The sequence below is a fragment of the Delphinus delphis genome, chromosome 1, assembly GCF_949987515.2.
Source record: "Delphinus delphis chromosome 1, mDelDel1.2, whole genome shotgun sequence".
Lineage (NCBI taxonomy): Eukaryota > Metazoa > Chordata > Mammalia > Artiodactyla > Delphinidae > Delphinus > Delphinus delphis.
In genome coordinates this window covers 19,755,975-19,780,522 of record NC_082683.1, presented here as the reverse complement: position 1 = coordinate 19,780,522, position 24,548 = coordinate 19,755,975, and the positions used below count along the sequence as shown (strand labels likewise).

Below are 24,548 nucleotides of genomic sequence, written 5' to 3'. Positions count from 1 at the left end.
AGGGCAGCCGGCTCTCCGAACAGCCATTTATACACCCAAATGCGGTAGAGATATGAGTCTAAAATGGCAGGAAGAGAACTCAGGATGTGACATGTCAGAGATAAGTTCTGTGTTGTCTCAAAGAGAGTGTCCTATGGTTAGAAGCCCCTGTCCCTTGCTGGAGGGGAGACTCAGTTAAGCCACAGAGAGGCCACAGAGTCAAGGGGACAATGGCTGACCCGGCCTCTCTCAGGAACTCCCAATACAGGCCCCCAAACGAGCTCAGAAGCAACTACACGGAAGCAGCCTGGAGCCGTGGTTGCCGCAGAGGTTGGCCAGTCTCTTAGAGGCCGTGGCATGGTAAGCACCAGGCACTGATGTGTCAACAAAAGGCTCCAAACTCCTACAGAGTTTCTCATTAGACCCTTCAGCTCTTGGTCAAACTTACACGTGTTTACCAAGGTCACAGCTCAGCAATGAACCAGATACCTCCTCATCCATCCCTTGAGGGTAGGAGAAATAAATGTTGGGTAAGAAACAACGCTGAGGACCTGAGTTATAAAAGCAAAAAGGACAATCTGTTTTGTGGCAGGGAAGACCTGCCTCATGCCCAGGGTAATTGGAGACACACAGGACCCTGACTGCATTGGGGATTGCAGATCTGTGTACACGGGGGCTGCCAGCATTTATACCCTCTGCTTTTTGAGTCAGAAGCTGGTTCTGTCCCATCACTTTGGCAACTCAGCATGGCCAGTGGCTAAAGGTCTTCTTAGGATCCAGTACAGTTATGGGCAAGATGGAGCACCCTGGCATTTTCAACATGAAAAGCAACAAGGCTGAAATATGCTCAACCTCTTGGTTCACCCTGTGACGTTGGGCAGGAGCCAGATCCTTCCATCAGAGGCAGGGCAGCTGTAGAAGAGCATCAGGCAGCCTCTCAGAACCCCAGGAACCCTGAGGTCCCCTTGGAGGCAGGGAGTCCAGCACTCTTGGTCCCTCCAGCCCAGAAGCCGCATGTGTACTTGATGCCAGGAACAGAAACACATGTATGGGCAGATGGCCTCCCTGAAAGCATCTCCTGCTTGGGAAATGACAGCAGAGCCTCACAGGACAAGGGGTCCCGCAGAGAAATACGGAGCAGCTGAGAATGGAAAGAACAGCTAGGTTCCTAGGCAGGTATTCAGGGCAAGAGGCAGAGGTTCCCATCTCAGAGCTCACCACTGGCAAACCATAGTAGCAAAAAGGCCAACAGCTTGAACTTCAACACCATTAAGAACAGCTACCCAGCCCCAAGACTGGGACAGCAGGTGCAGTCAAAGGCTCAGCCAATACGGACCAAGGATCCCCTCAGAAGCTGCTGGTAAAGTCCAGAAATATGAGGACTTCTTTGGCCGCAGAGAGGCTCGGTCAAGATAAAGTCTACAGGACAGAGGTGAGAACAGGGTCAGGGTGAGCCAGAGAGACAGGAAGGCATCAGCCAGACTTAGGTCTCTCTTAGGTCTCCTGCTCCATTTCTCCCCACAGTCTGTGGATTCACACCGCTGCTAGGAGAATACCTGGGATTTCTGACATTCAAAAGGCGCCTTAGTATTAGCGTGCTCTGTATGTCATTGTATGGTGCATTGGTCACAACGACAAAAACTGAAGCTCAGAGTCTCTGGTGGAAAACACAAAGCACCTTCAGAAGACCTGCTCAGCCTGCACGTTCTGCAAAGAAACTGGTGCCAAGAGCCCTCCCGAGACGCAAGTGCTTGCGAGTGGCGAGTGCTAGGCGGCGCAGGAAGGTACCATTTCCAAGCTAGGTGAAAACTCAAATCAAGAGTCCTGGGGTCCTTCCTGGCGCACGCTTGGCGTAAAGGTTAAGAACAGTGCTCGTGAAACTCCCAAAGAAACGCAGCGGGCTGATTGGGTTTCCACCATTATGTCGTTGACAGCAAGCAGGAGACTGGTAGTCAGGGAAGAATGACAGTTTGGGGATTCGTATGATGACAATTAGCCAAGTTCTGCTCTGCTTTTCTCTTTACAAAGAAAACTTCCCTTCTCTTTGCTCTTGGAATGCCATGTTAGAAGAGAGACATTTCCATGGCAACCACATACACATTTAGTGATGTGTCACTAAATTTGTGAGGGCACAAAGGCACATTAGGAGACTTTCTGAATGTGGCAAGAGAAATAGATTTTCATAATTGAATGTTGCCCTCAAGTAGAGTTTACCATTTGCTGAAAGCTGAGGCTGCAGCCAGAGATGCTAACTCTGCCTCATCAGAATCGAGGCTTGACCCCAAAACCTCAGCGTTAGATGAGGGCTGTCTCTTTGAGAGGCTGCTGCCCAGAAAGGGGCCTACACAGATGGGGCACAGAGCTGGGGGGCCAGGATGGCCTGGGCAGAGGCAGGGAAAACAGATCCATCTCACTCTTGACGAGAGCCTGAAGAGAGGGAGAGCTACCTGCATGAGCACCAGACACCACCCTGATCCCTCCCCAGCACCTCATGACCCCTAGACTATCATCTGTTCTACCAAAGAGAGTACAGGAAAAGATTAGCACCAGTATCAGACAGCTTCCCTAAGAAGAACAAACTAAAAAGAATGCTGAAATCTAGAGCCAGAAGTCCCAGGTGGGTGTCCTAGTTCTGTCTCTTCCTAATCATGGAAATTCGAAAACCATTCTTTTTCTAAACCTCCATTTGTACATGGGGAATATGCTTCCTGATTACCAAATGCTTCAAGGAGGCAGCGGATGTAGAAGCATCCCTACTAAACTGCAATGCTGATAAACTATAGCACTGTTTATAAGGCGGCACTGGCTTGGCCCATGTACCCCTAAGGGGACCTCTGCCAGATGCAGCCTGGGCTGCCAGAGCATGGCTATGTAGAAGGGGCCACCCCAACTCTGTTTGTGCCCATTGGGGCTGCTGTGGATTTATGGTGGCCTGACTCCAAGTCTCTCCAGGAGCTGGTACAGCAAGGGTGAGAGTACAGCCCTGCAACACCTCCCGAGCCCCAGAGGCTCTGATGTTGGCCTTTCTGATCCTCCCTGGCCGCACACCTACCTAGGGTCCTAAGCCAGTCAGTACAGCAGCCAGAAAGGCTCAAATATTCAATTCTACCTACCTGCCACCCCTCCCCCAACCTCCTTATTCTCTCCATTACTCCTTCCCACTCAAACTAGACCTTGGCCTCCGTGTTTCAAGGAAAGAGAAGCTACCACTGGAAAGCAAACAAGAGAAGCTAAATTTTGCCTTTTGAGTTTCCAAGGGCCTGGGTCCTGGCAATGAGAAGTTTTCAAGAATAGTTTTGACCGCATGTGATTCACTTCACATGCTTGATTCAGAACTCAACCCCAGATGCCTCTGCCTTAGGAGAGCAGCATTGCTTCAGGGTAAGAGACAGCACCTCCATACTGGAGCCCAGTGAAGTGCCCCTTTCCCCCGTCACAGCACTCCTTTCCTGCCACCCTCACCTCCCCACCATCAGCCTAATCTATGAGCTGGGCTTGGGCCTGCCTCCTTGTTCTACTTGTAACCTGTCCTCCCTGAGGTGAGGACACACTCTGCCACCATCCCAGGCTCAGGGTCTAACACTTTCCACTCACAGACACCACCTGGATCAGCCCTCCTGAGCCCACCACGTGGCCCTTCCACTGCCCACAGCACTGCCCTGTACACTTCCCATCACACGCGTCCGCCACACTGGAGAGGTTCAACCACCACTGAGGGCCAGGCCCTGGCCTGCCCAGCTGCACTTGTGAACTCTGTCCCAGTTCCCAGGCCCTGCGGCCCCTCCCTGCTCACTTCTGACGCCCCTGGTCCCAGCTCCCCTACACTGAGGCTCACCCCAGATAACTACTTTGGTTTATGCCAGAGGGGCTGGCACACTTGGCTCCAGAAGTCACCACCTCCCCTCATACTGCTGATGAGAACATAAACATTTCCACAGTTTTCTGCTGTGGAAAACTGGCGATTCCTCAATAAGTTAAACATAGAATTATCATATACCCAGTATTCCACTCTTAAAAGGACCGAAGACATATGTTCACCCAAAGATAGTACATGAATGTTCATAGCAGCATTATTCATAATAGCCAAAAGGTAGAAGTAACCCAAAAGGCCGTCAACAGGTGAATGGATAAACAATATGCGGTATATCCATTCAATGGACTATTATTCAGACAGAAAAAGAAATAAGATTGACACATGCTGCAACATGGCAGAGCCTTGAAAACATCATAAAGGCCACATATTGTATGATTCCATTTATGTAAAAGACCCAGAATAGAAAAATGCATAGAAACAGAAAGCAGCTTGGTGGTTGCCAGGGGCTGAGGTGGGGGTGGGAGACGGGACGTGGCTGCTCCGTGGGTATAGGGTTTCCACTTGGGGGGATGAAAAAGTTCCAGAATGAGACAGTGGTGATGATCACACAACACTGCGAATGCACGTAATGCTTCGGAATTGTACGCTTTAAAACGGTTAAAATGATACACGTGGGCTTCCCTGGGGGCGCAGTGGTTGAGAGTCTGCCTGCCAATGCAGGGGACGCGGGTTCGAGCCCCGGTCTGGGAGGATCCCACATGCCGCGGAGCAACTGGGCCCGTGAGCCACAACTACTGAGCCTGCGCGTGTGGAGCCTGTGCTCCGCAACAAGAGAGGCCGCGGCGGTGAGAGGCCCGCGCACCGCGACGAAGGGTGGTCCCCGCTTGCCACAACTAGAGAAAGCCCTCGCGCAGAAACGAAGACCCAACACAGCCAAAAATTTTAAAAAATAAATTAATTAATTAAAAGAAGGCTCAAAATTTTAAAAAAAAGATAAATGTTCTGTGTATTCTACCTATAATTAAAAAAAAACAGTCACCACCTCACAGAGCAGTGCATGCAGTTCCTTGGTGCCCCGAGCAGCCTCTGCAGCCTTGCTAAGGCTTTGGGGTCTCCGGAGCTCCAGGACTGGAGGGGGGGTGCTGGCTTGGGCCCCCCAGGGGGCAGCACTGCAAATGTGCACAGAGTCAGGGAGTTGGACACTTTCACCTTAGCTGGTGGGGCTGCTACAACCAACATAAACACTGTATGAGGACAGGCACAGACGAAGGAACAGGAACTCACTTCAGCTTTCAGAGCCTCTCTGAGGAGGCTGAACAACCCAACCCAGGCTGCTGTTGAAAACACGGTGACCATGAGGGAGAAAGACATCACACACCTTTCAGCCCTGCGACGATAACTATAAACCTGCATTAACCAGCACTGGCCGCGTCGCACCTGTTATCCCAGGAGGATGAGCAGACCTAAATATTCAGACTGTAAGATGCTCAAACCACCATAGGAAAAGTCAGAATGATTTGGCCAAGGCGGAAAAAGCCAGGACTGCCAGGTTGCAACCAGACAGGGACTGCTTTGAACCAGAGCTTTCAGGATTGCTTCTAGATGTACGGTCCAGCCTATTTTCAATCCCAGGCTGAGGCCAGGACACAGGGTACCTCATGCAGCACTGGTGGGGCTCAGCTCTCAGGAGAAAGTCTGGAAGGGTGGCCTGGGTGAGAATGCCACTTAGACATGCCTTAGATGGCAGTTTCAGCAGGGACTTTGCCAAATGACCCTCCCTTTAGTGGTCAGGGGCTTCGTTTCAAGAGAACACTCCCATTGGAGCAGAGATGCTGGCCACAAGCTGAGAAGAACGTGGTGGGATCTGGTCACCGCTTACGGTCACAGGGAAAAGACAAAATGCATTGTCACCACTCCACAGTGTCTTCCTTTCCTCCACAGCAGTGAAGATTAAACCGTGCCTCCTCCCCCAACACGTGGCCACCTCCTTCGCTGAGGAAGGAGCTGGCCTGTGAATCTTTAGTGTGTGGTCAGGCCGGAGGATGCACACACCCTGTTTCTAGAAAGGAGATGAAGGAAGGGCTCCCCATGTTCTGCTACAAGGCTGAGCTCACTCAGCATCAGGCCGGGAAAGAGTCACACACCGTCCTCAGGTTGGCTCTTGGGCTCTCAATTGGAAATCAAAGAGCAGACAGCTCAGAACACCGGCTCTTTTTAGCAGAGGCCCTGATATACAATCAGAAGACAAAGGGGAGAGACAGACTCTCTAATCTTCGATGCCAGCAAGGAAGGAAAGCCGAGGGGTCTGTGACCAGTGAAGGCAGTGCTCTGAAGCCAGGAGGTGGTTGAAGAAGAGAGGAAACTAAAGGCAGGCCGCTCAGGAGAGGGCACCGGGCTGCAAGCCCACACCAGCCCAGGAGCTGCGTACAGGGCTCAGCGGGCAGCCAGGCGTGGCAGAACCATTGGTGAAAGGAAAACGGAAGCTCTCTTGGTCCCTCGGCCACCTGCCTCTATCTGCTCCCCAAATCTCCGTTCCTCCTCTAAAACACTTATGCTCCTGAAGGCTCTGACCCCTGCGCCTCTCTGTCCAGGCTTTCCTCGAATGGCTTTGCGCTCAAGTCTTCAGCCCCCAGCACTCCATTCTAAATCCGCATCTCCTGTGCCATCACCCCAAACAGTCCCAAACCAGTATTTCCAACCACGTGGATTTCAAAGGCATATCACTTTTATTGTGTCTGGAATTCAACTCATCTCCCCCTCCCAGGATTTCTCACTGTCCCCACTTCCTGATGTCCCCATTGACGCCAGGTAGAAACCTTGGCCATTCCAAACTTCGCCTTCCACATCCACACCTGGAACACCCCCCCAGATGCAGCACATGGAGCCTCTTGCTCTCCGAGGAGCCCACTACGCCTGGTATTCTCCACATTTGCCTGAAACACCAACCTTTCCCCCAAGCTCACCTCAAGTTGATGTGACTCCCAGCCCTTCGTTCACCCATTGATTTGGGCATCTCCATGGTGCTACAATTATGTACACACACACACCTGTCGCACCCTGCCTAGATGTGGTACTCAGGAGACAGAAGCCTCATCTTTGCATCCTCAGCATCTAGGGCATTGCCTGGCAGGCGGTAAGAACAAGGTGAGCTCTCTGGAAAAGTTGAGCTGGAATAAAACACACAAGCAGCAAGTAGTTAATATTCCTCTCGCTGTGTATCAGCTCAACTACATTATTTCGTAAGGTCTGGTTTGGACCTGTTTGACAACTAGATTTCCAACACGAATCTGCTCTGCAACTCCAGCAGTCACATGAAGGTGGTTTCTAGAACAAAAATGATGGGGGAAAAAAACAGCAGCTAAAAGGAGGAAGGACTGAGGATTGTATCAAGAGAAAATGAAGGGAGAGGAAGTTGGGCCCAGGAAAGCCCCAGACCCTCTCCAAACTAAGGAATGGCATCCACCTGGGAGGGCCGGAAGAGAGGGACCCATGCAGAAATGCCTCAGCATCTAATTAAACGTTTTAGACCCTACTGCACACGAGAAAGAAAACTACGTCCCCCACGGAACCCTGATAAATGAGTCGTTTCCAACCAATCTATCACCATGGCATCTGGGCACCTCAGGAAGATGAAAATAAGACCAATACATAAATGAAAACCAATATACAAACAATCGTCTCCCCGCACAGGCCTCCAGGAAGCCACAGCTACAGCCATCTGCCAAGTTCCACCCTTGTCACTGTTTCCTGCAGCCAGAGGCCTCTGAGTAAGCATGGTTTAATGTAAGGTTTAGCAACAGAAGGAAATTTCTTCTCTGAAGTTTGCCTCTCCATTAATGCTCCTACACTAAATGTCTATTGCTTGAAGCTGGAATGAAATGAGTTTGGCATGAATAGGACTTGTTCTATATGCCATGTCAGCCAAACAATTTGCTAGAAATAGTTGGGGCAGACTGACGAAAGATTGCAACTTGACACAGGTTGAGAATTCAAAGGTTTCTTGCACGGAAACAGAGCTCTCGGTGGGGGGGACCGTCACTAAGCCGTGGGAAGGATACTCACACTCATCTATGGCACAGTCTCACCTCCTGCAGCTTCCACGCGGAGGTGGCCTGGGTAGATTTGATCTGATCCACCCAGAACAGCAATGCTCAGGTTCAGTAACATCCAGCACCTGGCAAGGCAGGGATGCTATGAAATTGCAGCATTGCTGCCTGAGTCTGAACACCTGGGACTGGGTTCAGTTCTTTCACTTCTTCAATATCTGTTGCCTGAGCATCTGTTACTTGATTTTAGGGCCCAAGCAGCAATGTGAAAGGCTACTCTGTTAACTGGAAAGGGGCAGAGGCAGCCATAGGAGGGAGGTTGATGGCCTTTTGGGAAATCAACTTCTGGACAAGCAAATATTTTCATTCCAGATGTTTATGTTCTGCCTGCTTCCCCCCAAAAAATCTAGGTGGGACAGGCAAATATTTATGCAGCTAACCAATGCTTCCCTTCCTCCATGCATCCGTATGTAGTGGGAAGTGATTCTGACGCATGACACTATCAAGCTATAAAATTCCTTAAAGCCAGAGACTCATCTCTACTTTTCCTTTAGCTCACATAGCTTTCAGTGTATAACTGAGGCTCAATAGATAGTGTTTGCAAGATTTTTTCTTAAAATTTTAATAAACGTATGACTTCTCTTGATGTTAACGTTATATGTTCTTAACACTGGAAAACTGTCTTAATTGAGTCTTTTCTCTAGCTCATTTTTTTTTCTTACCTGATCCTGGTCTAGGTCTTAATAAATATAGAAAATTTCCAACCTCTTCCAAAAGTGGGTAAAAGGGAAATATAGCCAGAAAGGAGATACAGCTTCGGTGAAGACAAAACTGCAACAGGCCAGTTCTAAAGCATAGCTGGACATTAGAATCATCTGGGAAGTGTTTAAAAATCCCAACGCTCAGGCTGTACTCCTGACCAATTAAATCAGAACCTCTGGGATAGGAACTCAGGCGTCAGTATTTACTAAGTTCCCCCAGGTGATTCCAGACTGCACTCAAGGTTAGAATCCCTGTTCTAAAGATTCATGAGACCAGTTCTTTTGAACGTCTACCAAGACTATGACAATTTCTACGTTATTTCATCCCAAAGTGAAAACTCTTCTTCTAAATTGTCGCCCTTGAGCCCTCAGATAACACAATAGAAAGAACGTCAACCAAAGAGTCAGGAGAGGAGGTCTGAGTCAGTGCATCACAATTTAAATTGGCGGGGCCTGGAGTTGGTCACTGCCTTTGCAGGGTGTGCATTATCTGAGCTACAAAATGGGATTATGGTCCACGCCGTGTACGCCACAAGGCTGTTGTGGGGATCAGCTAAACTCTTAACGGGATGCTAGGGCTCTACTAAGAATACACACAAGGAATCTCTGATTTGATCTGTCCACGAGGGGATAGGTATTAGCCCAGCCCAGGCCCCACTGCCCTCCAAGCAGGCCCCCTGGAAATTCTCCCTGGGAGAATTTAAAAGACAATGGATGGTACAGGGGCCAGAGAGTCAGAAACCTCTTTTCTAACATGCAAGAAAACTTCAATTCCAGGGCTGACAAACCAGAATTCTGCTCCCACTGGGCCAAGTTTAAGAGCCCTTTACTCAGAGCACAGAGAATCTAATTATGCCTTAATCGAATCCAGTGCCTAATCACAGAAAATGTCTAATGTTGTTTGTCTCCCTCAGTCCCGTCTGGATGGACACCACTCTGCTACCATTCTTAGTTACTCAAGGATCAATAATCAGACACAGAGCTCCTACCATGATCATAGGGTGGCTATTACACAGGACCACCTCTGAGACTACATCAGTGTGAAGTCTCTGCGCTTTACGTAGTCATACACCCCAAAAGGCCTGTATCTGAAACTGCTAGAGAAGTCTCTAAACTGAGCTATTTTTCTGTCAAAACACGAACCTTTCTCTATAAAGGGTTTCCTTATACTCTAAAGGAGCAACATTGATTATATTTATCGGTTGTTCTCTAAAAGGTCCAGTTCTGAAAGCAAGAAACTCAAGTCTTCTTTTCCCACTGATCCTAATAATTAAAAACCAAGGCTACTCCAGAGCTCTGTAAGGTATGTGACAGACATGGAGAATGGCTTCTGGGAGAGTTGGAAAGGAGGAAGATTTGCTGATTTACGTCAAGAACACAAGTACAGAAAAACAAAAAAAGGTGCCAAAATGTCTTCCCAGGAGATCAGCATTTACTTGGCAAAGTTTAGGTTTAACCTCTTAAAAGCTCATTCCAGGAATGAAAATGGGGGAGAGGGATCTTAAATAAGAGATTTGTAACTTTAATTCAACACTCCCACCCACCCCAAGTGACACAAGTGAAATTAAAGGTAGCCTTTGCAGTGAAACACTACATTTACTTCGTATTGAACTTTCCTGAGTGAGGGAAGATAGGCGATCAGATCCCACAGAATAGTCCTTGGAAATCCTTCAGCCATATATATTTAGCTTCCGTCTGACCAGTAATCAGCAATTTGGACTATACAAATAGGTTTTTTTTTTAATGTGGGGATTTACAAACAAAGTTTTAAAAAGTAATCATTACACTTAAGGTAGGGAGACCAGAGAAAATATTTGACAGATTAAAAAATCCTGAAAGCCACACTAATGGAGACCGCTGGAACATCACAGATATCAGCAAATATTTCTTCTAACACCTAAAAGCAGATGAGCAAAAAATGCACAAATAGTTTAAGATGACATCAACCAGAAATTAAGATACCCTTTGAGAATTACTGTATCTATTCAGGATACAATTTCAACAAAAAATTATATTTCACGCATCCAATACCAATTACCAAAAATAAACAGGAATCTTTAAATATCTAATCTATACCAAAATATACACAGTAAAGTTTGTGCACTTGATTCAGGAGTCTTCAGAGACTTACTCAAGGTCTACTTATTTGTACTTTATATATAATCCTAACAAGCTAGACTGAATGGTTTCCTAGCCATCTGCAGGTTAGAAAAGAGCAAAATAGGAAGAGTAGCGAACAAAGCAGCCAGAGGCGGGTATCCTGACAGCCAAAAGAAGTGACAGCTGACAGCCTAACAGAAAGAGGGGAGAAAAACTGCTTAAAAGCAGATGAATCTAGAATCTCAAAAAAGTAGCATTCACAATGTTTGGCATAACATTTTTACAAATGACTAGTGTTACATGAAGTTGTAGGAAAATGTGACCCATAACCACGAGAGAAAACAGTCAACAGGGACAGACCCAATGATGACAAAGATGTTGGCAAAAAAAGACTTTTTGAAAAGCTATTACAAATACGCCTTAGGACTTAAAAGAAAATCTGGGAACAATGCGTGAACAGATGTGAAACATTGGAGAGCCCAAAACAATGAAAAAGGCCCAAATGGAAATTCTAGAAGTAAAAAAATACCTGAAAATTAAAAATTCACTGGGTGGGCTTAACAACAGATTAGATATTACAGAAGAAAAGTTCAGTGAAATTGAAGATGGGTTAATATAAATTATCCACACCAAAGCACAGAGATAAAGGCTGAAAAGAAAATGAACACAGACTTAGTGACTTCTAGGAAAATATCAAGCAAATTAACTTATATGTAAGTTGAGTTCTAGAAGAAAGACAGATTAGGGTAAGAAAAATATTGAAAAAATATGGGCCAAAATTTTTCCAAACTTGAAGAAAAATATCAACCTATAGACACAAGAATCTCAACAAGCCCCAAGAAGGATAAACAATCACATCCACATTTAGGCACAGCATAGTCAAATGACTTAAAAATAAAGAGAGAATCTTAATAGCATCCAACGGGAAGGGAAAGACATTACGTGCAGGGGAATATACTCTAATCTCTTATCAGAAACAACGCAAGTTACAAGACAATGGGTCTTTCATGTAAAGAAAGTGAGGAAAAGTCAACTTAAAATTCTGTATCAAGCAAAAATACCCCTTTAAAAGGAGGGCAAAATAGAGACACTTTCAGAAAACAAAAGCTGCAAGCATTTGTCACCAGTAGACCTACACTAAAAGAAATGTTCAGAGGAATTCAATTTATAGGTTCAAGGCAAATCCAATCAGAATCCCAGCAGGATTTGTCATAGAAACTGACATGCTTATTCTCAAATGTAGGCAGAAATGCAAAGGACTTATAATAACTAAAGCCATTTTGAAAAAGAAGTTCAAAGTTGGAGAAATCATGCTACCTGTTTTTAAGACTTACTATAAAGCCCCAGCATCAAGTCAGTATGAATTGAAACAAGGACCTACTGTATAGCACAGGGAACTACATTCAATATCTTATAATAACCTGTAATGGAAAAGAATCTGAAAAAGGTTTTATATATATATATATATCTATATATATCTGAATCACTTTGCTGTACACCTGAAACTAACACAACATTGTAAATCAACTATACTTCAATAAAAAACTTAAAAAAACCAAAAAACCCCCAGGAAACAAATAGCAAGACGGTTGGCTTATTACTCAGCCATAAAAAAGAACAAAATAATGCCATTTGCAGCAACATGGATGGACCTAGAGATTGTCATACTAAGTGAAGTCAGACACAGAAAGACAAATATCATATGATATCACTTATATGTGGAATCTAAAAAAAGGGTACAAATGAACTTATTTACAAAACAGGAGTAGAGTCACAGATCTAGAAAACAAACTTATGCGTATCAGGGGATAAGGTGTGGGGGGGGGCAGATAAATTGGGAGATTGGGATTAACATATACACACTACTATATACAAAATAGATAACTAATAAGAACCTACTGTATAGCACAGGGAACTCTACTCAATACTCTATAATGGCCTATATGGGAAAAGAATCTAAAAGAAGAGTGGAAATATGTATATGTATAACTGATTCACTTTGCTGTACACCTGACAGTAACACAACATTGTAAATCAACTATACTCCAATAAAATATTTTTAATTAAAAAAATAAAAAATTAATGATATAAAAAAATGAACGAGAACTCTAAAAAAAACACGGTTAGCTCAAACACACTCATACTAATAATTACACTAAAAAAAAAATAGTATGAATTGGCATAAAGACAAATCAATAGAACAGAAGTGTCCAGAAATACAGCTACATACATATAGTAAATTAAGCTAACATGGGATCAAAGCAATTCAATGGGGAAAAGAAAGCTTTTTCAACAAATGGTGCTAAACAACTGGATATTTAAATGAAAATAAAGAACCTCAACCCCTACCTCACACCATATACAGAAATTAATTTGAAGCAGATGAGAGACCTAAATGTAAAAACTAAAATGATAAAGCTTCTGGAATTAAAAGGATACTATCTTCATGACCTTGGGGTAGACAAAGAATTCTTTATTTAAAGTACACACAAAAGCACTAACCATAAAAGAAAACATTGATACACTGGACTTCATCAAAATTTAAAACTTCTGCTCTTTGACTGACACTATTAAGAAAATGAAAAGACAAACCATAGAGTATGAGTATATACATCTGACAAAGGACATATCCAAAATGAGCAAAGGATTTCTAAAATTCAATAAGATAATAAACACTCAATTTTTTTTAATTTAAAAAAGGGGGGCAAAAGATCTGAACAGAGACTTAAAAGAAAGATAAAGAAATGGCAGATAAACATATGAAAAGATGTTCAATATCAATAGTTAAAAGGGAAACAAAAATTAAAACCACAACTAAGGGGACTTCCCTGGTGGCACAGTGGTTAAGAAAGCTGCCTGCCAATGCAGGGGACACGGGTTCAAGCCCTGGTCCAGGAAGATCCCACATGCCGCAGAGCAACTAAGCCTGTGCACCACAACTACTGAGCCTGTGCACCACAACTACTGAGCCTGTGTGCCACAACTACTGAAGCCCATGAACCTAGAGCCCATGCTCCACAACAAGAGAAGCCCATGCACCACAACGAAGAGTAGCCCCTGCTTGCCACAACTAGAGAAAGCCTGCATGCAGCAACGAAGACCCAGCACAGACAAAACTAAAAATTAATTAATTAATTTTTAAAAACCACACACACACAATTAAGGGACTTCCATGGTGGTCCAGTGGGTAAGACTCTACGTTCCCAATGCAGGGGTTCTGGGTTCGATCCCTGGTCAGGGAACTAGATCCTGCATGCATGTCGCAACTAAGAGTCTGCATGCCGCAACTAAGAAGTCCTCATGCCACAACTAAAGATCCTGCACGCCACAATGAAGATCCGGCATGCCGCAACTAAGACCCAGCCCAGCCAAAATAAATGAATGAATGAATAAATAAATAAATATATTTTTTAAAACACCACAATTAAATATCACTACACATCAAATATCATGGCTAAACCTAAAAATGTGGACAATACCAAGTGTTGATGGAAATGCAGAACTCTCAACACTTTGCTGGTGGGTCTAACTACTTGGGAAAAGTGTTTCCAGTTTCTTATAAAGTTAAACATACATTTACTCTATGAGCCAGCAATTATACTCCTAGATATTGACACAAAAGAAATGAAAATATACCTACATAAAGAATTGTGCATAAAATGTTCATAACAGCTTGATAGCCAAACACTGGAAACAACCAAAAAGTCCAACCACAGGTGAATGGATAAACAAATTGTGGGATAGTCATACAACAGAATACATCTCAAAAATGAAAAGGAATGAAACACTGATACACACAACATGAATGAATTTCAAAAACATTAGCCTCAGTGAAAGAAGCTTTGAGCAGAATAGCATATATTGTACTACTCCATTTAGTTGAAGTTCTAGAACAGGTGAAACTAATCTCTGGCAACAAATCAAAACAGTGATCGGGGGTGGATGATGGGAGACTGCTTGGGAAGGAGCAGAGGGAACTTTCTCAGATGATGGGAATGTTCTATATCTTCGTAGGGGTGTGGTTTATACGGTTTTCTGCAATTGAGCAAACTTTGTATTTAAGATCTGTGCATTTCCCTATATGTAAGTTATACTGAAATAAATAGGTAGCACCTGCATCACAGGGTTGTTGTAAAAAAAATAAGATGAGAACACAAAACACAGTCATTGAGAGGCCGGCAGTCTTACCTAAATGACTCATCAGGCCCTATGGGACATGCTGTATTGCACAGTGGATTTTATGGTGACCCCAAGTCATGGCAGAGGTGGAACGAGGGGAGAAGAATATACTATTATTCAGCCACTGAAAATGGTTGTTATTTAGTGAAAGGTATTTGTGTAAAAGTTTCGCCTGTAGAGCAGCTGACTCCCAGAGCATGCCAGGTGAAAGCATATCTATTTAGGACACTAATCAATACGCCCAAGTTTCTTCTGTAAAAGTTACCACTCTGGTACTGCACTAAAACAGATGGACAACCTCCCTAGTCTTAGCCTTTAATTAATGAAAATTCAGAGTTAAGAGACATACTCAGACCCCCTTGTGAGTAAGAGCTGTTCTGACCACCTGCCTATTGAGTTTGGAGAGCCCTCAACCCAAATCTTAGAAAACAGCCTTCTCAAGGGAAGAAATACCTACAACTGGACCACCACACTGAGGCCACAGACTGCAGCTATGGTCTCCGTGGCTTCAGTTCTCTTTGGGGATGGAGACACCAAAAAACAGGTCTGACAGCGATCTCAGCCACACCCTGCATTTAAGAGAAACAAAACCGTACTGCCTTGGCTATTAACTAGCCCCCAGAGCCTAGTGGGGGTGAAAGAGGGAGGGGGAGTGGGACTGAGGTCCTTGAGTCCTCAGAAGTCCTTAAGGAATCTCCAGTTTTTTTCTTACCATCATCTGCCATGAGAATACAGAGCTTAAAAAGTCTGTTGTTTTCCCCAAATTATGCAAATACTTGTGCATAAGGCCTTGGCCCCAGGTTAGTGGGAAATCAAGAACCAGAGCTTATTTGAACGAGGGTGGTCTTTTTGGACTGCAGATGCACAGAACTGGAATAATAATAATCCTCGGTTCATGACATTCATCCCTGCTCCAAGTATGGCCCCTCTTTTAAAGTTAATGTAATAAATGCCCATTATGCTCTCCTGAATCCTGTCCATAATACCCTTGTTAAGTCTTTCCTGACCTGGCTAAAGAAAGCAAGGCAGCGAGAGAATTTCCTGAAGTCTCCATCATCTCCCTTAGTGCAGACTTGACTTAGGATGCAGACTCAGGCACCTTCCCCACGCCAGAGACAGTACCCACAGGCTCGTTGCCCACCTAGATTACCAAACAGCTTCCCTGCGTGGGGCTTTCCAATCTGCGAGCCTGATTTATTTTCTTCAGTAAGAGAAAAGACGTAAGTCCTTTGAGCAAAGTATGCCTGATATATATCACAATATTTATTTTTTGGTGGAGTAATGGATCAGTCTTCGGGAAAAGCTAGAGAAAAGGCATTTCTTGGGCTCAGATGTAAATCAGTCACTCTGAAAACTGCAGGGTAATCTATGTTCTTACCCGCCCTGCTAACTACAGTGTGAAATAAGCAGCTGACTTTTAAAAGTCATTGTACTATTTGTTTCTGAAGCTAACACTAAAGACAGAGTTAAGGATGTGAGGCCTGAGAAGCAATTGCTCTTGGAATGCCTGCACCAAGTCCCTAAAATTGTGGTGCAGCTCACAATGAAAGCAGAGATCCACCCAACCTGTGGGTGTTAAGTCATACACCTGGTGGGGACAAGGTCTAAGCTTTGGTCTACTTGCAGTGCTCAGTTCTAAGGAAGAAGAATGAAGTGTATAGCTGGGCTTATGATGTAAGGGTCTCCCAAGGGACCTGTCTGGTTACTATAGGGCAATCTTCCCGTCTATATTAAATGTATCATAGAGCAGGACAAGAGAGAAACTGAAGGACAAGGGGGAAAAATCTTCAGTGGATTTTCAACTGAAACAGAGCTCTTCGAAGGAAAGCTATTTAAATCTGAGGTGCTCCTAATATTAATTATCCTGAACATCTCACAGCCTCAGATTCACATGCTACAAAGAACACAAAGCCTTTTAATTTTTCTACCTGTCCCTGGGACTAGCAGCGATAAATCAGATATACAGAGAAGCCACACATGACTAACGAACCAGCCCGTTAATGGGGAGCAAAGACCATTTGCCAAGATGACTTATTCAGACATAGTCACACATCACAACGAGCAATATCCTGGAGGCTTAACACAGCAGACATGGAAGGCAAGAGCTGGGGCACTCCCTGCCAAGTCTCAGAGACTCCAGGGTGATTCGGGCATCCTCCAGATGCCTGCTATCCAGGCATGAAAGATTCTACTCACGGCTGCCACCTCTCCAGTCCCTTTAAGTTAGACTTGCACTTGGAAAATTACTGCAACTTCTAAAAGGCTTCTTGGGTCACAGAGCCAAGCCCCCAAACCTTGCTGTGGCCCCTACTCTACGACTCTTAGAATTCCATGTACCCTCAGGAAGAAGACCCAGCTCCTGCCACCAGTAACCTTAACTGTTAGTTTATAGGTCTTTCCTATAGCCACTCCGGGCTCCAACTAAGTATCTGGGCTCCAGCTAAGTGTCATATCCTATTCTAGGTGCTTGGGCAGATCCATAAACAGAACAGTAAACAGGTGGGAGCGAGGGAGAGAAAAGTCTCCCCTAAATGCCAGTCTCTTCATTTTACCACGAAAACTGAGGCCCAGTGATAAACAGGAATTTCCCCCTGAGACCAGGGTTGATGGCATGGCTAGGACTTGAACCCAGGCTGGACACTCAGGGCAACTGCCACATACAGCGGTGCATAAGGGCACTGGGCAGAGGGGACGGGGATGGGGGTAAAATTCAATCCACATTCTTCCTGTGGGCTAGGGGCAGCCCCACTCCAGTGCTATGTTCTCACAGCCCTACTCTGCCCAATTCCCTTTAACAAAAGCTCCCTTCACTGAAGGGACAACTGAGGTTCTCCAGATCAGCAACCTACCATCATTAGTAGGACACAACGTAGTTTGAAACCTTTCACTGGGATGTAACCCTGACAAGCTATTCACTCCCAACTCTTGTCATGTGTGAGAAAAGTCTCTTGAACTTGAAGAGAAACCCACCTATGACCAAGGTCCCCTAAAATAATTATCACAATAATTTCCTATATAATCATCAGATCTGAAAGGAAAGGCTGCTAGCAAGCCGTTTCTCATTCTCACCAGTCCCTTTACTCTCCATGATCCCAAGATGAGGACCTGTCACTGTTCAATCCCATCTCTAAAGTTCAATATGGGTGAGAGGAATACTTAACTTAATCAACTATGTGAATATCTGCTCTTGACTAGGTGCTAGGGATACAACAGTGAACACCATCACCATCATCAACAACAACACAACATTTTCCCTTACTCCATGGAACTAAGACATGCCGAAAACAGAGCTGGGAAAAGCCCAGCTGCTATGGAGTCCCTGGCCAGACTGGCAGTCTACTTAGGGGCCAGGTCTGGAAGCAAGAGTTTGTGACCAGCCTCTTCCCCCCTCTCTCATTCCATTTTACAGAAGGAAAAATAAGGTCCAGGAAGGAGAGGAGGTGGCTTGTCCAAAGTCAGACAGTTGAGCTGAGACTCGAATCAATGTCCTCCGGGTTACCCTTTCCACCACACTGCCTCCTCCAAGGTTCCAAAATTGCAAACTGAGGAGAAAATGTTGATTCTAGTGACAGATTGTTTCCTGATGTGTCTACACCCAGAACATGCAGCTTCAGCCCATCTTATCAGCAGAGACCTTGAGCCCATGTCCATCTCTCAAACTAGAATGTTCATAAGTATGCTTCATTGATCTAGAGCCCAAGTGTCCAGTCTTTGTTCACTCTCATTTATCATCCTCTCTGAATCTCTCTTGAAGTTTACTTTCGCTTTAAAAACCTCATCTTATAAGAACAGAGCCCTTTTTATCTGATGCTAGCTGTCCCTCTGCTCCTGGGGTCTAATCAATCCATGTCTGGAAAAAAAACAAGCCAGAGAGGAAAGCAACAGTCCCTTTTATGAAAACAGGCACCTTTCTAAAATGATCTACCCATGGGCATGGCACAGATAGAAATTTAAATGAGAAGGAAATAAAGACATCCTCCAGCAATTGTCAACTGCATTCCTCATCAGGTGGGACACCAGGGAAGTTAACTCTGTGTTAACAGCTAAAACAAACACTCTGCCCCACATTTTTTCAGGTTGTTTGGGGACCGGGGGAGGTCCAAACTCAAGAAGCCTGAAGAGAAAATGGGCTTCAAAATATAATAGTGTATATAGTCCCATCCCCTCCATTCTGAGGAGCTTAACGTCTTCAAGATAGTTAAGAGGGGCCTCATTGAACAACGGCAGGTATAGACAAGCAGGCTTCCAGCTACTACCAGGGGTGTACAGCGATGCCAGATAGAAAGATCCAGACATCTGGCAACCAACACAGACCTCCACCCATTGTGTTACTTTACATCCACCTGCAAAGAAGAGTCTCCACACCTCCCACCACCCCCAGCCTCTGCCCACAAGGGAGGCTCTCTTTGTATTGAGGGGCAGAACCTGGTCCCCCGTAGACAGCCCACCCTCCTTCCCACATGGCTCCCACCGCAGGCTCTCAGAATGGGTCCCATATCTAGATGCAAATGCAGAAAGCACCTTTTGAAGAGGGCAGTAGATAACTCTTAATCCTTTGGGGCATCCTTTTAAAGATCTGATGGCAGCTCTACACCCCGTGAAAAACTGCATGCATGTAGTTTAAACGTAATTTCACTGCGGGTTACTGCCCTCCAAGGAGGTCTGAAAGGGTTCATGTTTTCAGAGGCAGCTTTAGGAAAGGGAGCTGGGGTGGTTCAGGTGAGTATTCAACAACACGGCTCCTTAAACAGTGGGGGAGAAATGATGCCCCTTTCTTAGCTACTGCAAGTTCCAGGCTTCAATTAACCTTTGGGAGTTCAACAAGAATTTGGAAACTGAAGAGTGTGTGCTTGCACACGGGAAACAAGGACTCGTCTTTGTGGTTTCCTCTACTGACATCACAAAATGTCCAGTGATTGCTAGTTAAGATAGAGTCTCCACAGGGCTTAGCATAGAAGGCTGAGTAACAGCAGCAGAGATAAGTAGGGAGAGGTGGGCGTTGGGAGACAGGATACACTGGACAAGGAGAGGAGGACAGCTAAGCTCTCCACTGGCTCTGAGCAGGTCTGGACAGGGCAGGTCCTGACTCTTGCTGCCTGCTCTCCCTGGAAATCAGGGCAGACTTGCTGACTGCTCTGCAGCAAACCAAGAAGTCCAGGCAGAAGCAGTCCTTTCATTCTGGGTCCACGGGGATGGGGGGAGCATCCTCTCCTTTCTAGGGAGGAGACCCTGGCCCACTGCTTGCCCACAGCCCCCTCGTGGCCCGGGGGTGTCACTGCAGCCCCCTCTGCAGTGCTGGGCAAAAACCTTGCGCAGGCGGCTCCAACAGTAGGCAGCTCTAACAGGGACTGAGCAGAACATTTAGTTATCAGTGGTGGCTTGGCAACTGTCTTCAAGCCACGGTGAGGCTGCGTTTGCTTTTGGTTTCTTAAATTAAGACTAAGATTCAGACTCAAAGTGACCCTTCTAACCCCTCTCTGGTACAATCCCTACAGGGAACAAGTCCAAGACCTGCTACATTAAGCCAATAACCTCAGAGCTTCTGTAACATTACCACCGCCTTAGGGATCATTGCTCCTTGCATCACACGCAATTACGTACAGTTGTTCCAAAGCTCAATAGAAACAGTTAGCAAGAATGCACAACATCCTCTGGCTTGTAGGTTGCTGGCTAGACTGCAAAATACTTGCAGGTCACCAAATACCCCCCAAATCCTGGCTTTCCAGGTAGTAGATCCTAAAGGGGGTTGGGAGATGTCACAATTTAAAGACACACAGTGAGAAACAACATGGCTCTTGGCCCCTTCAAACAGAAAGGGTGTCCATTAATAAGCCTAACTAGCAACTCCACAAAAATCTTATTAACATCTCCACAAAGGGAGGGAGCAGGCCCCACCTGGGCTGAGGACTGGACTGGAAAGACCAGAGTCTGGGGGTGGGGGAAAGTTGGTCCAGTGGTTCAGCTACCATCGGGGGTGCGGATGATTAACTGAACCCGGTAGTGGAAAACTGTGCAGGCAAGAGTGAAGGTGGGAAGTTTGGGAGGAGGGAGGAGGGTATAGAGTGTGCCTGGAGGACCTAGAGTAGACCAGGGAGCCCGGGAGTGACTGGGCCCAGGGGAAATGGATGGAAGCACAAGAGGGTTTTTTCTTTTGTGCGGGGAGAAGAGTCCTTACCTCCTTGATTTTCTCCCGCTGGCTTTGAACTAGGCTCTGGGGCTCCTTACTCTTGTCGGCCCTAGTGCCCAGGACCGGGTGGCGGAGGCGGCTTCGGAAGGCGTTGAAGTCAAAGCTAGAGGAGATGCTCCCCTCCTGCGGTCTGAGGGCCGTGGCGCTGCTGCCCCGGGCCGCTGTGGCCTCCTCCCGCGGCCCGGTGGGGCGGGTGCGCCGCAGCCACCCTTTCCTGCGGCGGGGACTGGCTTGGCTCCTGGGGTCGTCCTCACCCGGGGCTGGAGCCGCGGGGGCCGGGTTCGGAGGCGACTCCTGCTCGCGGGTCAGGGGGTGGCCGGCGACTTGCGCCACTGCCTCCAGGCCGGGCTGCTGGGTCCGGGGGGCCAGGAAGAGGCGCTTGAGGCGAGAGGAGTTGGGCAGCAAGAACAGGGCCCCAAAGCACAGGGTGAAGAGGCCGGAGAGGAAGAGAAGGAAGAGGAACTTCTGCGGCAGCCGCAGCCCCCACGGGGAGGCCGGGACGAAGCCGGGCACTTTCCTCATGAGCATCGTTGCCGGACACGGGGCTGGGGACAGTCAGATCCAGCCGGGCCCCTGAGGCCCTGGGAGTCCAGGCACTTGTCAGCAGGGGGCTCGGCGAGGGGAGGTCGTCGAAGGGCGCCGCCCGGGGTGGGGGCCCCTGAGAGTTTCGCCCTGCGGGGGCTGCTCCTGAAGTTCAGGGAGTTTGGAGCGAGTCCTCCCGCGCCGGGACGGGGGAGCAGCAGCCTCGGCGGGGCCCGGGCGAGCGAGGCGGTACGGCTCGGGGCCCGGGCCCGCAGGGGTCGACCGCGCGCCGCAGCCTTCCCTCCGGCCGCCGCGCGGCCCCTCCTCGCAGCGGCCGGAGCCCGCGGGGCCCGCGCTTTCCCGCGCTGCGGCGGCCGCCGGGGCCGTCACATGCCGTCCGCGGCGCCCAGGCTGTCGGCGCGGAGGGGCGCACGCAGGCCTCGTCCCCGTTCCGAGCCGCCCTCAGCCCCTCGGCCCAAAGTTTTAGCCTCAGAAGCAGTTTCCAGAGGGGGTCGGCTCCGGGGGAGAGGTGGCGGCGGGGCCGGCGTGTCAGCTGCGCTCCGAGAGCGCGCCGGCCCGGCCGGGTCGCGACAGTGCCGGGGCTTGGCTATAGGGACACGTCTACAACTTTGCTCCGCCGCAGAGCGGGCGCCGGGGAGAGAGGGCAGGCACTTCTGAGCTTGCGGAGCAGGGTCTTCCCGGGCCCCCGGGAGCGGAGGGATGCCGGGCCCCCTGTCTGGAGCCCGGCGCCTTTCGCGACCAGCCGCGGCGGGGCGGCTGCAGCTGCGCCCGGGAGTGCGGGCTCCCGCGCAGCCAACTCGGTAGGGCTCCGGGTTCCTGCTGGGATCACCTGTTCCCGGTCCCCGCCGGCTCCGCGGAGCGCGCAGTCCCGGCTGCGCCTCCCCAGCCGCAGCTGGCGTCCTCACCGCGGCCGCTCCAGACGGGCCGCTGCCGCCGTAGACTGAGCCGCCGCGCCGCCGCCGCTGCCGAGCCTGCGCCCCACAGGCGCGCACACCACCCGAACGCCCCCGCGGCTGCCGCGGCAGCTCGGGTTTTCACTGAGACAGCACCCGCGGCCCCGCCTCCCGCCGGGCCACGCCCTCGGGCCACGCCCACTGCGCGCCCCGTGGTCCACCTCCGCCGCGGCGCCGTAGCCAGGCCAATGGCCTCGCGGCTGGGGTAGGGAGTGCGGGTGCCAAAGCCCGGGTGGGGAGAGGAGCTGGGACTCCAAGCCACGCCCCCTCCCTCGAAGGGCCAGCGCCGCGCACACTCCCCCCCATCCCGCCAGCACCAATGGTCCAGCTGCGCGGGGTTGGCGGGGGTGGAGAGAGGAGCGAGGTCATTGGCTGCCTCGGAGGGATCCCCGTTGGGCCGCAGTCGTCCATTGGTTAGTGCCCAGCATTCGCTGGACTGGGAGCGACCGAGACGTCCCCCGTACCCCCAACCCTCGCCGCTCCGGTTGTTGGTCCCCTAGAGGGGGCAGGAGATCCAGCTTGTCTGGAGGGCTCTGGCGGTCGTTCGGTAACCTCACTCACCCCTCAGTGCCAGTCCAGGATTGGCAGGGGGCGGGGGCCTGCCCAGGGGCCCCGAGAGCTTCCGCGGGAGCCGCGGTGGTGCTGCTGTGGCACGCTGTGAGGACGGGCTGGGCCTGGCTAAGGCAGTGTTTCCACTGCACCCCCCGCAGACCACAGCTCTGCCTTCCTTTGCCTACGGGCCCCAAACCAGGCCTGGGCCCCTGGGTGGGGCAGGGAGGGATGCTAAGCACAGTGGTTTGAGTGCAAGGAAGGAGAAGGAACCTTGGTCGTGTGTGTAGAAGACCACACACAGCATGTGACATGCGTACCCAGATGCCTGCGTGTTTATGTGCACATGTGTGCTTCTATGCGTAGCTCCAGATGCACTCAGAGACTGCATGTGGGTGTGTACCTGCACACAAACATACACTTAATTTAGGTATGTGATTATACCAAAGCACATGTAATACATATTAGTACAAATATTGACATGTACACACATACCCACAGACACTCACACAACAGATAGGTCCAAACACACGTACACACTGCCAGGCGTATATTCCCAGACACAGATGTGTCTCGACCTCAAGGCCCTCACACTTTCCTCCTCAGACTCAAGTGTCTCTGTGCCTTCCCCTCCTATTAAACCCAAGGCAAAGAAACATTGTGCTGTGTGGGTCTTTCATGCAAAACACTTTATAGAGACAAATAACAGCAGAGGGAGAGACAAATTAAGAGGTGTAATAGGCAAGAGGGAAAATATCTGCTTTCAGCTGCAATTTAAAATGAAATGCAGCATTGATGAGACAGAAAATACTGCAGGGAGGCCTTTCCGACAGAAGCAGCGGCCCAGACGGGCTCTCGTAAATCTTGCTTATTCCCTGAGGCCTGTTACCCTTGGCCGTTGGGACTCAGACATCCTTCTGCCTCTGGCCAGGCCACTGACAGCAGACCCTCCCCTGATGTTTAAATACCCTTGGCATGTAAATTTCTTTCAATTGAGAATAAAAGATAGCTCTGGGTAACAGGTGCAAATATTTTGGTCACTGGCGATGACTCGTCCCTCCCAACCCCACAAGCACACCTGGCTTAAATGTAAAATTCTAATTTAGATGTTTCAGTCTCTCCTGAGTTTGATTGGCGGCACTCAGTTCCCTGAAACCAGCTGTGAACATCAGAGACAAGCATGTGGTCCACTTGGGTGCAGGAGCCCAGAGACCTGGTCTGGCTTCTTCCAATCTCCAACGCCCAAGAATCTCCCTTCCGGAACCCACCTTGGGAAGGGGGAGGCTTGTCTTTGGAGAACTAGGCAGGAACTCAGCAGGCATTGGAGGCACCGCACATCATTCCACATGGAGAGTGTAGGGGAGTCACTGTTCAGTCCCCTGAGAAGGGAGGACCCAGGAGAAGGGGAGGAAGGCAAGGCAGAGTCTCAGAAGGCTG

The 24,548-nt window shown here is 48.3% G+C and overlaps 1 protein-coding gene across 1 annotated transcript in view; it reads right to left on the bottom strand.

The window, feature by feature from the left end:
- Positions 1–22,613, bottom strand: part of MAN1C1 (mannosidase alpha class 1C member 1) — a 132,265-nt gene extending 109,652 nt beyond the window's left edge. The window contains exon 1 of the mRNA XM_060016671.2: positions 21,055–22,613. Coding sequence (XP_059872654.1) covers positions 21,055–21,594 — 540 coding nt within the window. The 5' untranslated portion in view covers positions 21,595–22,613. The remainder of the gene's footprint in view (positions 1–21,054) is intronic.
- Between the last annotated feature and the right edge of the window lie 1,935 nt (positions 22,614–24,548).